The sequence below is a fragment of the Oncorhynchus kisutch genome, unplaced genomic scaffold (genome assembly GCF_002021735.2).
Source record: "Oncorhynchus kisutch isolate 150728-3 unplaced genomic scaffold, Okis_V2 scaffold749, whole genome shotgun sequence".
Lineage (NCBI taxonomy): Eukaryota > Metazoa > Chordata > Actinopteri > Salmoniformes > Salmonidae > Oncorhynchus > Oncorhynchus kisutch.
The window spans coordinates 37711-52563 of record NW_022262694.1 but is presented as its reverse complement, the minus strand read 5'-3'; the positions used below and the strand labels follow the sequence as shown (position 1 = coordinate 52563).

The window sequence follows — 14853 nt, the reverse complement described above, 5'->3', positions numbered from 1 at the left end:
AAGGTACAAACTGTACGGTAACTGGTAGTAGGCCACTAAGACCCCGCGACTAGCCACTGTGCCGCCGAGATTTGATGAATATTGTGGGGAAAAAACATCTATATGAACATCAAATGTTGCTTTTCATTGCTGACCAGCAGATGTCATTAATGTGCATATTGTTAAAAGATTTGCATAATTCATGTTTTTTTCAGCTTGATTTGGTGAAAGCCCCAAAGGCTTCAGAAAAGTCTTGGTTTCCCATCAATATTTATGCTAGCTAGCTAGCTCATTTTAGATGAGAGTAGCAAAAGGTAGCTACCATCTAAAATAGAGAAGACAACTTTCCATTTTTTTCCCCCAAAATTTGTGGCCTTTCTCAGTGTTATACATTTGAGTGATGTTGCCAACTGGGAAGTTGAGAAAAGAAACGATCTCTGACTTGGAACAAAATTTGCTTTGAAAGGTTGTCCAAGTCGGAATTCCAAGTCGGGAACTCTGGCATCTTTTCTTGAGCTCCGACTTTCCAACCCGAAGATCACTGACCTCACTTTTCCCAGTTCCCAGGTGTCTTGAAAGCACCTTTGGCCCTCAAACGTGAACTCCAGATACGCCATTTCGAAAATTAGGCGTTTCCCGCGAAACGGAAAATGCGTCATCACACTCCCTTATCTGATTGGTCGGATAGGCGGGCCTTCTGACTTTGTGGCTGTGGTAACTAGTAATGACTGCGTGTGAATGGCAAACGTTTCTCTACCGAACGTCATCTGCCAACCCGTGATGATTCGCACCAATCACAACTCTCACTTCTCCAAACAACGCCTCTGATTCGGCTAGGATCTGTGAGGGCGGTTGCTTTCAAGTCACCATTTGAATTATTGAGTTCAGGGAGTTTATGCCTGATATGTGGGAGAGAAAAAAAAACGGTCAATTTGACTGTTTCGTAGAAGCTCTCAGGAAAATTGTACTAAATGGTTCATTTGCGTAGAGTTTTGTAGCTTTACCAAACCAACATAGCGGCTAGCCTAGCTAGCATTATTTCATGGCATCTTTCCAACTCACCTTATTTGTTGTGATATCTACAGCGATTCAGCAGGTCCAGCTAACAATCTAGCTCAGGGTTAGCATAACTAGCTAACTGACGTTCAGTAGGAAACATAGCTACCACAGAGATAGCTAGGTGAACGTGCCGGGTGCTTGCTAACTTCTCTAATTTCGTGCGTTCTTGCGATTTAATCGAAATAGTTTCTCTGACGAACTTTTTTCTAGCCAACAAACAATGCATTTCTACAACAAGTCTTAATGTTTATTCCATGAATTTGACAAGATAGCTAGCTAACTTTGCTGGCTAACACCGCCTGGCTAGCTTCAGCTTGCTCGTTTTTGGTAACGTTACTCTTTGTTTTGACAAAGGACTTGACATTTTTTTCTTCCATATTTGGAATATACCTGGGACATTTAGTATTTCCGGGGCCATGTCTCCCCAGAAGCACGGTTCTTCTGACGGCGGCAACAACGTATCGGGTCCCGCTGTGGGATACGTTGGCACCGGTGGCGGCAGAGCGAACGGCCGTGTCTACCACCACCAGACAACTGCAGTTGTGATGCCCGCAGCCAAGAAGCCGAAAATGGAACTGGTTCAAGCCGATCATGAGTTGTTCTTGCAGGCATTTGAAAGTGAGTTGCTGTCATTGTCGTCATATAATGTTTTTGCATGATTAGTTATCTTGTTATTGCTAGATTGGCATTTACAATCAATCTCTATTTAATCTAGTTTAAATAGTAGTGTCCCTTGTGAGGCATCTTTCGAAAAACAAAATTATAACCACATTTCACCAGAAAGACGTCAAGTTCAAAGCATCTGACAACATGATTTGACAGTCATCAGTATACAAAGAAATCTGACCCTATTTTAGATTTATAGCTAACTACTGTAGTTAATTTATTTGACCACGTGTTTGCTTACTTCCTCCTCTGAAGAGATTACATGTGCCAGAACTACTTTGAGAAATGAGCATGTGCTGCCTTTGAAATATTGTTTTTATTGAACCTTTAACTAATTAAGAACAAATTCTTATTTACATTGACGGCCTACCAAAAGGTAAAAGGCCCCCTGCTTGGACGGGGCCTGGGATTACAATAAAAATATAGGACCAAACACACATCACGACGAGAGACAACACAACAGTCCATAAAGAGAGACCTAAGACAACATAGCATGGCAGCAACACATGACAACACAGCATGGTAGCAACTGTGTACTAACTAACTTGCTTCTACACCTGCATTGCTTGCTGTTTGGGGTTTTAGGCTGGGTTTCTGTACAGCACTTTGTGACATCAGTTGATGTAAGAAGGGCTTTATAAATACATTTGATTGATTTATTAATGCAACACACATAAATATGTATAGGGTCACTTCCATGTTAAAGGGACCCATGATCACCAACAATGGGAAGTCTATATTTGTGAAAAATGTAAAGGTCTGTGTGTGTGTATATATATATATATATATATATATATATATATATATATATATATATATATATATATATATATATATATATATTTTTTATATATATTTTTTATATATATATTTTTTTTTTAACCATTTCCCATCCTAAAAATGAGGAATAAGCAAAGGCTTTGATTTCTGGTCAAACATATGGAAAAGGGGTCTTAGAAAACATCTACCAGAAATTATTAAAATGTTTTAGAAATACATTAAAACACAACCATGTTGGAAGTAAAGACTCCTAAAATCAACCCTTATATTTTGTTTCGGGGAAGTGTTTCTGCCTTCTGTAAGTTTAAGAAAACATTCCTTTGTGCCTTAAAATTCCGTTATCAAAAACCCACATTAGCTAGAGTGTTTTTACTGACGTACATTTTGTTTATGAATTATTAAGTGATTACAACTCGAAATCCCGTCATCAAATCGGTGACAGAATTTCAGAAAAATCGGTAACAGAATTTCTGCAATTGAATTGGCTACAATGGGAAATCATAGTAGTCACAAACCACAGTTGGATTCACATGTTTGGACAGTAGAGTACAGTAAAGAAAGGTATAGTTACATACAGTATACCGTAGAGCACACTAGTTGAGTACACTATACTGTACTGAACTATACTATATGGAACTATACTGAACTATACTATACGGAACTATACTCTACTGTACTGAACTATCCTCTACTGAACTAAACTGTACTGAACTATACTATACGGCACTATACTCTACTCTACTGAACTGTCCTCTACTGAACTGAACTATCTTCTACCGAACTATACTGTACTGAACTCTATTGTACTGAACTATACTCTATTGTACTGCATTATACTCTACTGTACTGAACTCTACTGTGCTGAACTATACTCTACTGTACTGCACTATACACTACTGTACTGAACTCTAATGAACTGAACAATACTCTACTGTACTGCACTATACACTACTGTACTGAACTCTACTGTGCTGAACTATACTCTACTGTACTGCACTATACACTACTGTACTGAACTCTAATGAACTGAACAATACTCTACTGTACTGCACTATACTCTACTGTGCTGAACTCTACTGTGCTGAACAATACTCTACTATACTTTACTGCTCTGTACTCTACTGTACAAGTATACAAATAAGATTGTTGTTTATGTAAAGTAATTTACTGTAAGCTAATAAATGTTGACCCAGTGTCAGTTTCAGAGCCAACAATAATTACCCTTCTAGGATAAATAGTCTGTTGTTATCAATATAATGTATAATGTTATTGTCAATGTAATTTACTGTGAACTTAGTGAATGTTCAACCAGTCTATTGTGTTTCCAGAACCGACCCAGATCTACAGGTTTCTCAGAACAAGGAACTTGATAGCGGTACGTTGGAAACCTTCTCAGCACCTGTCATTCTTTATTGTCTGTGGCCTCTAATGGTGTGTCTGTTATGAAGATGGTAACCATTTAATGTGCCTCTAGAATAGCATTCTGTTGAGCAGATAAAGACTTACCTTGAACCAGCTGTAACATGGCTGGTTAATGATGTCTGTTTTGAAGATGGTAACCATTTAATGTGCCTCTAGAATAGCATTCTGTTGAGCAGATAAAGACTTACCTTGAACCAGCTGTAACATGGCTGGTTAATGATGTCTGTTTTGAAGATGGTAACCATTTAATGTGCCTCTAGAATAGCATTCTGTTGAGCAGATAAAGACTTACCTTGAACCAGCTATAACGTGGCTGGTTAATGATGTCTGTTTTGAAGATGGTAAAGTTTTGATGCGCTGCACAGTTCCACTAGATAGAATGGCCTTCTTTTGGTCATTGGACAATCTGTTTGGTCATTGGACAAACTGTTTGGTCATTGGACAATCTGTTTGGTCATTGGACAATCTGTTTGGTCATTGGACAATCTGTTTGGTCATTGGACAATCTGTTTGGTCATTGGACAATCTGTTTGGTCATTGGACAATCTGTCAAAGTGCAGAAGATGCAAGTGCAGATTTCTAATTGTTTTTTTCCTGTTTTTTTGTTGTTATATTTTCAGCCCATATTTCTGCACAGAACCCTCACCTACATGTCCCACAGAAACTCCAGAACAAACGCCAAACGGTAAAAACCTGCGTTAGCCATTTAGGTTATTCTTCAATAACACAAACTCCACAGCAAATCAAGGGGAGGAACAAATAGGTTTATTTGAGAAGGACAAATCAAGATGTTATGCTGGGAGGCAGATGTTCAGATGTTCAGTCTCCCCTCTCTGCTTTTCTCCCCCGAACAAAGGAACAGGATGCTGTTTTATAGCCTACGGTTGACCAATCAAAACTCCTTGCAGTATGACTGGGCCAATGGCCAAATAACCAGTATCCTGCTCCGGACTGTACAGAACGAAGCTCTGAGTTCAGGAGTGACATTCCACACATTCTAAACGGCTGTTGAACTGAAAACCAACTCCTATTTACATTGACAATTCCCTATTGACCGTTTTTAGTATTTTATTTAGTTTTTAGTACTCTCGTCCTCTCATCCTCTCGTCCTCTCGTCCTCTCATCCTCTCGTCCTCTCGTCCTCTCAAACTCTGCGTTGTGTATTTATCTTCTACGTATTCTTACACCTGCATGAAGGTGTTGATTCTATCTGTTAAATGTTTTCACATGTACATTGATATGTTAGGCATTCTCAGCATACTAATGAAGCTAGTTTGATGAGTTTCCAGTCTTTTAAACACATGAGCAGCAGACATAATGACCGTGAACCCAACGACCTCAGAACCTGAAGAGTTGGTAGGGTTAAACCCTGTTGGATTACTGCAGGGGAGAGTGTGTGTGTGGTTCAGTATGCTGTTATCTTAACAGAGGGCCAACTGCCACGGGGCTGCATAGTGTAGGAGGGGGCTGCCCCTGCTGTTTCACTGAGTGATGTAATGTATACATACATCTGTATGTCTATGGACTTGTTCAACGTTGCAGGTGACTACAGATTGACTGATCTACAAATCACCTTGCATCATATAACTACTCATTTATTATTTGTAGATCAATTTACCCATGATGCATCATCGCAGATTTGATGCTCTTGAAAACCAGTGATCCCTGTGGGAATTGAAAATCAACCTTGTTGCTAGCGCTGCACTCTTCCTAACTGAACCACACAGGACCATTGTCTGCTGAAATGAGACGGTGTACGTGTAGGCTGGTTTGCTATTGGCTATATCTTTCTCTATGTAAATGAGAAAGGGTGTGTGTAGTTATATTAGCTGTTTTGCATATCGTTTGATTATAGTGATATTTGGGGCCCTGAGTTCTTCTTGATTTATAGTGATATCTAGAATCATATGTTTTCCCCCTACCGTCACCAGCAATACTAATACAACCTGAAGTGATATAACTGAAGTGATGTCATCCTACCTAGCCCTGCCAAATTCCCTCAAATTACTTCTTAATGCTGGAACACCCTCCTTAATTGAAAATGTTTCTTACAGAATAAATATGAAATGCAAATGTATAACCATGGTAACTATCAAAACGGAACAGTTAGGAGATTATGGGGAAATCATTAGACTAAAGGTGAGGACACAACAGTTCACCTGACAGGTAGGTAGCCTCGTGGTTAGAGCTTTGGGCCATCGAATCCCAGAGCTGACAAGGTCTATATCTGTCGTTCTGCCCCTGAGCAAGGCAGTTAACCCACTGTTCCCCGGGCGCTGACAACGTGGCTGTCTATTAAAGCAGCCCTCCGCCCCCTGTCTATTAAAGCAGCCCTCCGCCCCCTGTCTATTAAAGCAGCCCTCCGCCCCCTGTCTATTAAAGCAGCCCTCAGCCCTCCGCCCCCTGTCTATTAAAGCAGCCCTCCGCCCTCCGCCCCCTGTCTATTAAAGCAGCCCTCCGCCCCCTGTCTATTAAAGCAGCCCTCCGCCCCCTGTCTATTAAAGCAGCCCTCCGCCCCCTGTCTATTAAAGCAGCCCTCCGCCCCCTGTCTATTAAAGCAGCCCTCCGCCCCCTGTCTATTAAAGCAGCCCTCCGCCCCCTGTCTATTAAAGCAGCCCTCCGCCCTCCGCCCCCTGTCTATTAAAGCAGCCCTCAGCCCTCCGCCCCCTGTCTATTAAAGCAGCCCTCCGCCCCCTGTCTATTAAAGCAGCCCTCAGCCCTCCGCCCCCTGTCTATTAAAGCAGCCCTCAGCCCTCCGCCCCCTGTCTATTAAAGCAGCCCTCCGCCCCCTGTCTATTAAAGCAGCCCTCAGCCCTCCGCCCCCTGTCTATTAAAGCAGCCCTCCGCCCCCTGTCTATTAAAGCAGCCCTCCGCCCCCTGTCTATTAAAGCAGCCCTCCGCCCCCTGTCTATTAAAGCAACCCTCAGCCCTCCGCCCCCTGTCTATTAAAGCAGCCCTCCGCCCCCTGTCTATTAAAGCAGCCCTCCGCCCCCTGTCTATTAAAGCAGCCCTCCGCCCCCTGTCTATTAAAGCAGCCCTCCGCCCCCTGTCTATTAAAGCAACCCTCAGCCCTCCGCCCCCTGTCTATTAAAGCAGCCCTCCGCCCCCTGTCTATTAAAGCAGCCCTCCGCCCCCTGTCTATTAAAGCAGCCCTCAGCCCTCCGCCCCCTGTCTATTAAAGCAGCCCTCCGCCCCCTGTCTATTAAAGCAGCCCTCCGCCCCCTGTCTATTAAAGCAGCCCTCCGCCCCCTGTCTATTAAAGCAGCCCTCAGCCCTCCGCCCCCTGTCTATTAAAGCAGCCCTCAGCCCTCCGCCCCCTGTCTATTAAAGCAGCCCTCCGCCCCCTGTCTATTAAAGCAGCCCTCCGCCCCCTGTCTATTAAGCAGCCCTCCGCCCCCTGTCTATTAAAGCAGCCCTCCGCCCCCTGTCTATTAAAGCAGCCCTCAGCCCTCCGCCCCCTGTCTATTAAAGCAGCCCTCCGCCCCCTGTCTATTAAAGCAGCCCTCCGCCCCCTGTCTATTAAAGCAGCCCTCCGCCCCCTGTCTATTAAAGCAGCCCTCAGCCCTCCGCCCCCTGTCTATTAAAGCAGCCCTCAGCCCTCCGCCCCCTGTCTATTAAAGCAGCCCTCAGCCCTCCGCCCCCTGTCTATTAAAGCAGCCCTCCGCCCCCTGTCTATTAAAGCAGCCCTCCGCCCCCTGTCTATTAAAGCAGCCCTCCGCCCCCTGTCTATTAAAGCAGCCCTCAGCCCTCCGCCCCCTGTCTATTAAAGCAGCCCTCCGCCCCCTGTCTATTAAAGCAGCCCTCCGCCCCCTGTCTATTAAAGCAGCCCTCCGCCCCCTGTCTATTAAAGCAGCCCTCAGCCCTCCGCCCCCTGTCTATTAAAGCAGCCCTCAGCCCTCCGCCCCCTGTCTATTAAAGCAGCCCTCAGCCCTCCGCCCCCTGTCTATTAAAGCAGCCCTCAGCCCTCCGCCCCCTGTCTATTAAAGCAGCCCTCCGCCCCCCTGTCTATTAAAGCAGCCCTCCGCCCCCTGTCTATTAAAGCAGCCCTCCGCCCCCTGTCTATTAAAGCAGCCCTCCGCCCCCTGTCTATTAAAGCAGCCCTCCGCCCCCTGTCTATTAAAGCAGCCCTCCGCCCCCTGTCTATTAAAGCAGCCCTCCGCCCCCTGTCTATTAAAGCAGCCCTCCGCCCCCTGTCTATTAAAGCAGCCCTCCGCCCCCTGTCTATTAAAGCAGCCCTCCGCCCCCTGTCTATTAAAGCAGCCCTCCGCCCCCTGTCTATTAAAGCAGCCCTCCGCCCCCTGTCTATTAAAAGCAGCCCTCCGCCCCCTGTCTATTAAAGCAGCCCTCCGCCCGCCTGTCTATTAAAGCAGGCCCTCCGCCCCCTGTCTATTAAAGCAGCCCTCAGCCCTCCGCCCCCTGTCTATTAAAGCAGCCCTCCGCCCCTGTCTATTAAAGCAGCCCTCCGCCCCCTGTCTATTAAAGCAGCCCTCAGCCCTCCGCCCCCCTGTCTATTAAAGCAGCCCTCCGCCTCCGCCCCCTGTCTATTAAAGCAGCCTCCGCCCCCTGGTCTATTAAAGCAGCCCTCCGCCCCCTGTCTATTAAAGCAGCCCTCCGCCCCTGTCTATTAAAGCAGCCCTCCGCCCCCTGTCTATTAAAGCAGCCCTCCGCCCCCTGTCTATTAAAGCAGCCCTCCGCCCCCTGTCTATTAAAGCAGCCCTCCGCCCCCTGTCTATTAAAGCAGCCCTCCGCCCCCTGTCTATTAAAGCAGCCCTCCGCCCCCTGTCTATTAAAGCAGCCCTCCGCCCCCTGTCTATTAAAGCAGCCCTCCGCCCCCTGTCTATTAAAGCAGCCCTCCGCCCCCTGTCTATTAAAGCAGCCCTCCGCCCCCTGTCTATTAAAGCAGCCCTCCGCCCCCTGTCTATTAAAGCAGCCCTCCGCCCCCTGTCTATTAAAGCAGCCCTCCGCCCCCTGTCTATTAAAGCAGCCCTCCGCCCCCTGTCTATTAAAGCAGCCCTCCGCCCCCTGTCTATTAAAGCAGCCCTCCGCCCCCTGTCTATTAAAGCAGCCCTCCGCCCCCTGTCTATTAAAGCAGCCCTCCGCCCCCTGTCTATTAAAGCAGCCCTCGCCCCTGTCTATGTCATAAATGCAGCCCTCCGCCCTCCCCCTGATTCAGAGGGGTTGGGTTAAATGCAGAAGACATATTTCAGTTGAAGGCATTCAGTTGGACAACTGACTAGGTGACTTTTCCTTTTCCCACAAGGCTGAATCCAAGCATGTTATGTACATTTGCCCATTTACTGTACGTTTCACTGCATATGTTGATACTGAAATCTGAAAATACTCTGAATACATCCGGGAACATGATACTATTCCTATGTGTTGGAGGTGCAACAGAAGACAAACATTTTTCAACATGGGGCTAACTAACTGGTGTCCCCAAGTGTCCACACACACTCACCTCTCCAAAGTGTTCACAGTTCCTAAGTCATTTCAATGCACTTTTATGTCTGAAAGAAGTCTTCAACTACAAGGTGCTTTTTAAAAATCTCTCCTCTCGGTGCCGTTGAGGAACTAGAGCAAAGCACACTTGTTGTTTTGTTAGGAACACAACCCAGCATCTCCTCCATCATACTATTACTGTTGTTTACACAATCCCAAAACGCTCTATTGTAAATTGCCATCAGGGGCAGATGGGCATCATTTGAAAGGTTGTTCTATGGTCAACATGACCTAGCTAAGTTATAAAATACGATATTAATACGATGATAAGCTTTCACAAGGCAATTCCGGGAAGCTGGTGGTAATTCTGGTGCCTGTAGGAAGGAGTCGTGAGTGCATTCTGGTGCCTGTGGGAAGGAGTCGGGAGTGCATTCTGGTGTCTGTAGGAAGGAGTCGTGAGTGCATTCTGGTGCCTGTAGGAAGGAGTCGTGAGTGCATTCTGGTGCCTGTAGGAAGGAGTCGTGAGTGCATTCTGGTGCCTGTAGGAAGGAGTCGCGAGTGCATTCTGGTGCCTGTGGGAAGGAGTCGCGAGGGCATTCTGGTGCCTGTAGGAAGGAGTCGGGAGTGCATTCTGGTGCCTGTGGGAAGGAGTCGCGAGTGCATTCTGGTGCCTGTGGGAAGGAGTCGTGAGTGCATTCTGGTGCCTGTGGGAAGGGGTCGTGAGTGCATTCTGGTGCCTGTGGGAAGGGGTCGTGAGTGCATTCTGGTGCCTGTGGGAAGGGGTCGTGAGTGCATTCTGGTGCCTGTGGGAAGGGGTCGTGAGTGCATTCTGGTGCCTGTGGGAAGGAGTCGTGAGTGCATTCTGGTGCGTGTGCCGAGGTGACACACCCATTCTGAATGGAACAACCCAGTGTATGACGCCATGTCATCTTGGAATGTGTTGACACTGTGTATATGACATGAGTTTCATCATATGGAAATGATTGGTTTGCTTGTATCACATCAAAACAGTATTTATTATAGTCCTCAACGTCTCCTCTTTATAAATACATTTGAGTCCCTCTTCATTCACTGCATTTCCTTCACTCGGTCAACAAAACATTTACAAAAGTAGCCCAATTAGGGGCAGGGATGGGGACAACTTCTGGTCACGTACGGGGCTCTAGTTCATAACGGCTGTCAGTCAAAACCCATACAGAGCTGTGAAGCACAGAGCCTGAGCTCTGACGTCATGTATAGTATAGCATGTTACTGAACAGACACTGAGCTCTGACGTCATGTATAGCATGTTACTGAACAGCCACTGAGCTCTGGCGTCATGTATAGCATGTTACTGAACAGACACTGAGCTCTGACGTCATGTATAGCATGTTACTGAACAGCCACTGAGCTCTGGCGTCATGTATAGCATGTTACTGAACAGACACTGAGCTCTGGCGTCATGTATAGCATGTTACTGAACAGCCACTGAGCTCTGGCGTCATGTATAGCATGTTACTGAACAGACACTGAGCTCTGACGTCATGTATAGCATGTTACTGAACAGACACTGAGATCTGACGTCATGTTTAGCATGTTACTGAACAGCCACTGAGCTCTGGCGTCATGTATAGCATGTTACTGAACAGACACTGAGCTCTGACGTCATGTATAGTGTGTTACCGAACAGACACTGTTACAGTTTAGGAGATTTATAAATACCCCCAAATCTGCCATTTTCACTCCATTTTCAAGGAGTGTACAGAGCTCAATGGGTTGAATACATCCTCACTTTACGATGATATATATCTTCATTTTGTGGTGTCGTCTGATTCTCCCAATTTCACACTTCCTGTCATGGATTTAACATCATTGGATGGTTGTAGGGGCAGTGGGTGGGGCACTTTTCCAGCGTGGTTAAATCCTTGACTGGGAGTATGCAACACAAGTGTGGAGGAGGAGGAGGACACAGCCTCAGAGATGCAGTGTAAATCCCCAGTGTGTCCTGTCTATTAACCCTGGGGGGGTTCTCTGGGGGGGGTCAGGAAGTCCTCCAGGGTGGATCACCTGCTGTACAGAGTGGAGAAGAAGAGGGCTGAGCAGAAGGCACACAGGTAAACAGACCATCATCTTCCAGAGCTGTGTTCCAATACTAACCACACTAACTGGGGTGGCTGGTTAGCCTAGTGGTTAGAGCGTTGGACTAGTAACCGGAAGGTTGCAAGTGTCAGCTCGGGGATTTGAAATCTGTAGTTCTGCCCCTGAACAGGCAGCTAACCCACTAGGGTTAACACTTTGAGAGCCAAACACTCTGAATTTACAAACAGACAATCTGACAACACAACTCTGGCAGTCCAGATTTGAATTTATGAACACACCCGAAGTCGTAAAATGTCTAGCTAGTTATTTGTTATGCTAACAAGCTAGCAAGAGGTTGCATAGCAACAGAATCAACTTCCTGCAGACGGGCGAAGAGCTAGTACGCTCAACTGAAAGGATACTGTTTGTTTACAGTTTACTTACATTTTTACTAATAGTATATATTCATTAAGTATGTAGTATACAGTATGTTAGTATGGGTACTCATTAAGCAGGTAGTATACAGTATGTTAGTATGGGTACTCATTAAGTAGGTAGTATACAGTATGTTAGTATGGGTACTCATTAAGTATGTAGTGTACAGTATGTTAGTATGGGTACTCATTAAGTAGGTAGTATACAGTATGTTAGAATGGGTACTCATTAAGTAGGTAGTATACAGTATGTTAGTATGGGTACTCATTAAGTAGGTAGTATACAGTATGTTAGTATGGGTACTCATTAAGTAGGTAGTATACAGTATGTTAGTATGGGTACTCATTAAGTAGGTAGTATACAGTATGTTAGTATGGGTATTCGAACACAGCTCTGGTCTTTTTCCATTAGTCCACTGTTGATACAGTGATGATGTGGCCTGCTACATTTTCCTTGTTGAAAGTTCTCCAGGCCAATGTCCTGTACTTTAACCAATGACCAAAATGGGACTGTATCAATGAGTAGAATATCGTTTTTGAGTGGACTATTACTTTAACTCCCAAAGTGCTTGATATCCATAGTCCCAAAACACCCATTCACACCTGAAAGAATAAGATCTAAGGTCTTTTTGGTAACTCTTGTCTAACTCTGTCCCCAGCCTGGCTTCACACCTGCAACTCACCTTCACTGGGTTCTTTCATAAAGTCGGTAAGTGTTTAACTTGATGTTTGTAGGGATGATGGTCGGTAAGTGTTTAACTTGATGTTTGTAGGGATGATGGTCGGTAGTGTTTAACTTGATGTTTGTAGGGATGATGGTCGGTAAGTGTTTAACTTGATGTTTGTAGGGATGATGGTCGGTAAGTGTTTAACTTGATGTTTGTAGGGATGATGGTCGGTAAGTGTTTAACTTGATGTTTGTAGGGATGATGGTCGGTAGTGTTTAACTTGATGTTTGTAGGTATGATGGTCGGTAAGTGTTTAACTTGATGTTTGTAGGTATGATGGTCGGTAAGTGTTTAACTTGATGTTTGTAGGGATGATGGTCGGTAAGTGTTTAACTTGTTTGCAGGGACGATGGCAAATATCAATTGAATCAGATATCAAATGCACGTTATTTGTTTAAATCCTGACGGTTACTGTCTTCTTATTCCCCCATCCTGACGGTTACTGTCTTCTTATTCCCCCATCCTGACGGTTACTGTCTTCTTATTCCCTCTCATCCTGACGGTTACTGTCTTCTTATTCCCCTCTCATCCTGACGGTTACTGTCTTCTTATTCCCCTCTCATCCTGACGGTTACTGTCTCCTTATTCCCCTCTCATTCCCCCCTCATCCTGACGGTTACTGTCTTCTCATTCCCCTCTCATCCTGACGGTTACTGTCTCCTTATTCCCCTCTCATTCCCCCCTCATCCTGACGGTTACTGTCTTCTCATTCCCCTCTCATCCTGACGGTTACTGTCTTCTCATTCCCCTCTCACCCTGACGGTTACTGTCTTCTCATTCCCCTCTCATCCTGACGGTTACTGTCTTCTCATTCCCCTCTCATCCTGACGGTTACTGTCTTCTCATTCCCCTCTCATCCTGACGGTTACTGTCTTCTCATTCCCCTCTCATCCTGACGGTTACTGTCTTCTCATTCCCCTCTCATCCTGACGGTTACTGTCTTCTCATTCCCCTCTCATCCTGACGGTTACTGTCTTCTCATTCCCCTCTCATCCTGACGGTTACTGTCTTCTCATTCCCCTTTAATCCTGACAGTTACTGTCTTTTCATTCCCCTTTAATCCTGACGGTTACTGTCTTCTCATTCCCCTCTCATCCTGACGGTTACTGTCTTCTCATTCCCCTTTAATCCTGACGGTTACTGTCTTTTCATTCCCCTTTAATCCTGACGGTTACTGTCTTCTCATTCCCCTCTCATCCTGACGGTTACTGTCTTCTCATTCCCCTCTCATCCTGACGGTTACTGTCTTCTTCTTATTCCCTCTACAGAGAAGTCATCAGTAGCCTCAGAGAATGAGCAGAACTCTGTTTCTCTAGAGGTGCTGCTGGTTAAAGTCTGTCACAAGAAGAGGAAGGTAAGAGCGAGAGAGTGTGAGAGCGTCTGCTAAATGTCAAAAATGTAAATGTGTGTGTGTGTACGCGCTCACATCATCTCTCATTTTACCCCTCTATCTCTCATCCTCTTTTCTCCCCACTCTCCTATACACATTTCCACTCCCCTGTTCTCTCTCATCCTCTTCTCTCTTTTCTCCCCACTCTCCCATACACATTTCCACTCCCCCGTTCTCTCCCATACACATTTCCACTCCCCTGTTCTCTCCCATCCTCTTCTCTCTTTTCTCCCCACTCTCTCATATACATTTCCACTCCCCTGTTCTCTCTCATCCTCTTCTCTCTTTTCTCCCCACTCTCCCATACACATTTCCACTCCCCCGTTCTCTCCCATACACATTTCCACTCCCCTGTTCTCTCCCATCCTCTTCTCTCTTTTCTCCCCACTCTCCCATACACATTTCCACTCCCCTGTTCTCTCCCATCCTCTTCTCTCTTTTCTCCCCACTCTCCCATACACATTCCCACTCCCCTGTTCTCTCCCATCCTCTTCTCTCTTTTCTCCCCACTCTCCCATACACATTCCCACTCCCCCGTTCTCTCCCATACACATTTCCACTCCCCTGTTCTCTCCCATCCTCTTCTCTCTTTTCTCCCCACTCTCCCATACACATTCCCACTCCCCTGTTCTCTCCCATCCTCTTCTCTCTTTTCTCCCCACTCTCTCATATACATTTCCACTCCCCTGTTCTCTCTCATCCTCTTCTCTCTTTTCTCCCCACTCTCCCATACACATTCCCACTCCCCCGTTCTCTCCCATACACATTCCCACTCCCCCGTTCTCTCCCATACACATTTCCACTCCCCCGTTCTCTCCCATACACATTTCCACTCCCCCGTTCTCTCCCATACACATTCCCACTCCCCCGTTCTCTCCCATACACATTCCCACTCCCC

The 14853-nt window shown here is 45.9% G+C and overlaps 1 protein-coding gene across 2 annotated transcripts in view; it reads left to right on the top strand.

Moving 5' to 3' along the window:
• Positions 1 to 861: 861 nt before the first annotated feature.
• The window catches only part of LOC109876373 (polycomb protein suz12-A), a 31189-nt gene continuing 17197 nt past the window's right edge, over positions 862 to 14853 (top strand). Inside the window, exons 1-7 of one of the 2 annotated variants that reach the window (XM_031816142.1) lie at positions 863 to 1365; positions 1467 to 1656; positions 3813 to 3859; positions 4527 to 4591; positions 11370 to 11438; positions 12497 to 12546; positions 13834 to 13919. In XM_031816142.1, the coding sequence (XP_031672002.1) occupies positions 1584 to 1656; positions 3813 to 3859; positions 4527 to 4591; positions 11370 to 11438; positions 12497 to 12546; positions 13834 to 13919 (390 nt within the window). In that variant the 5' untranslated portion in view covers positions 863 to 1365; positions 1467 to 1583. Of the gene's footprint in view, positions 1657 to 3812; positions 3860 to 4526; positions 4592 to 11369; positions 11439 to 12496; positions 12547 to 13833; positions 13920 to 14853 lie in introns of both variants that reach the window. The other variant, XM_031816141.1, reaches the window with a different exon arrangement.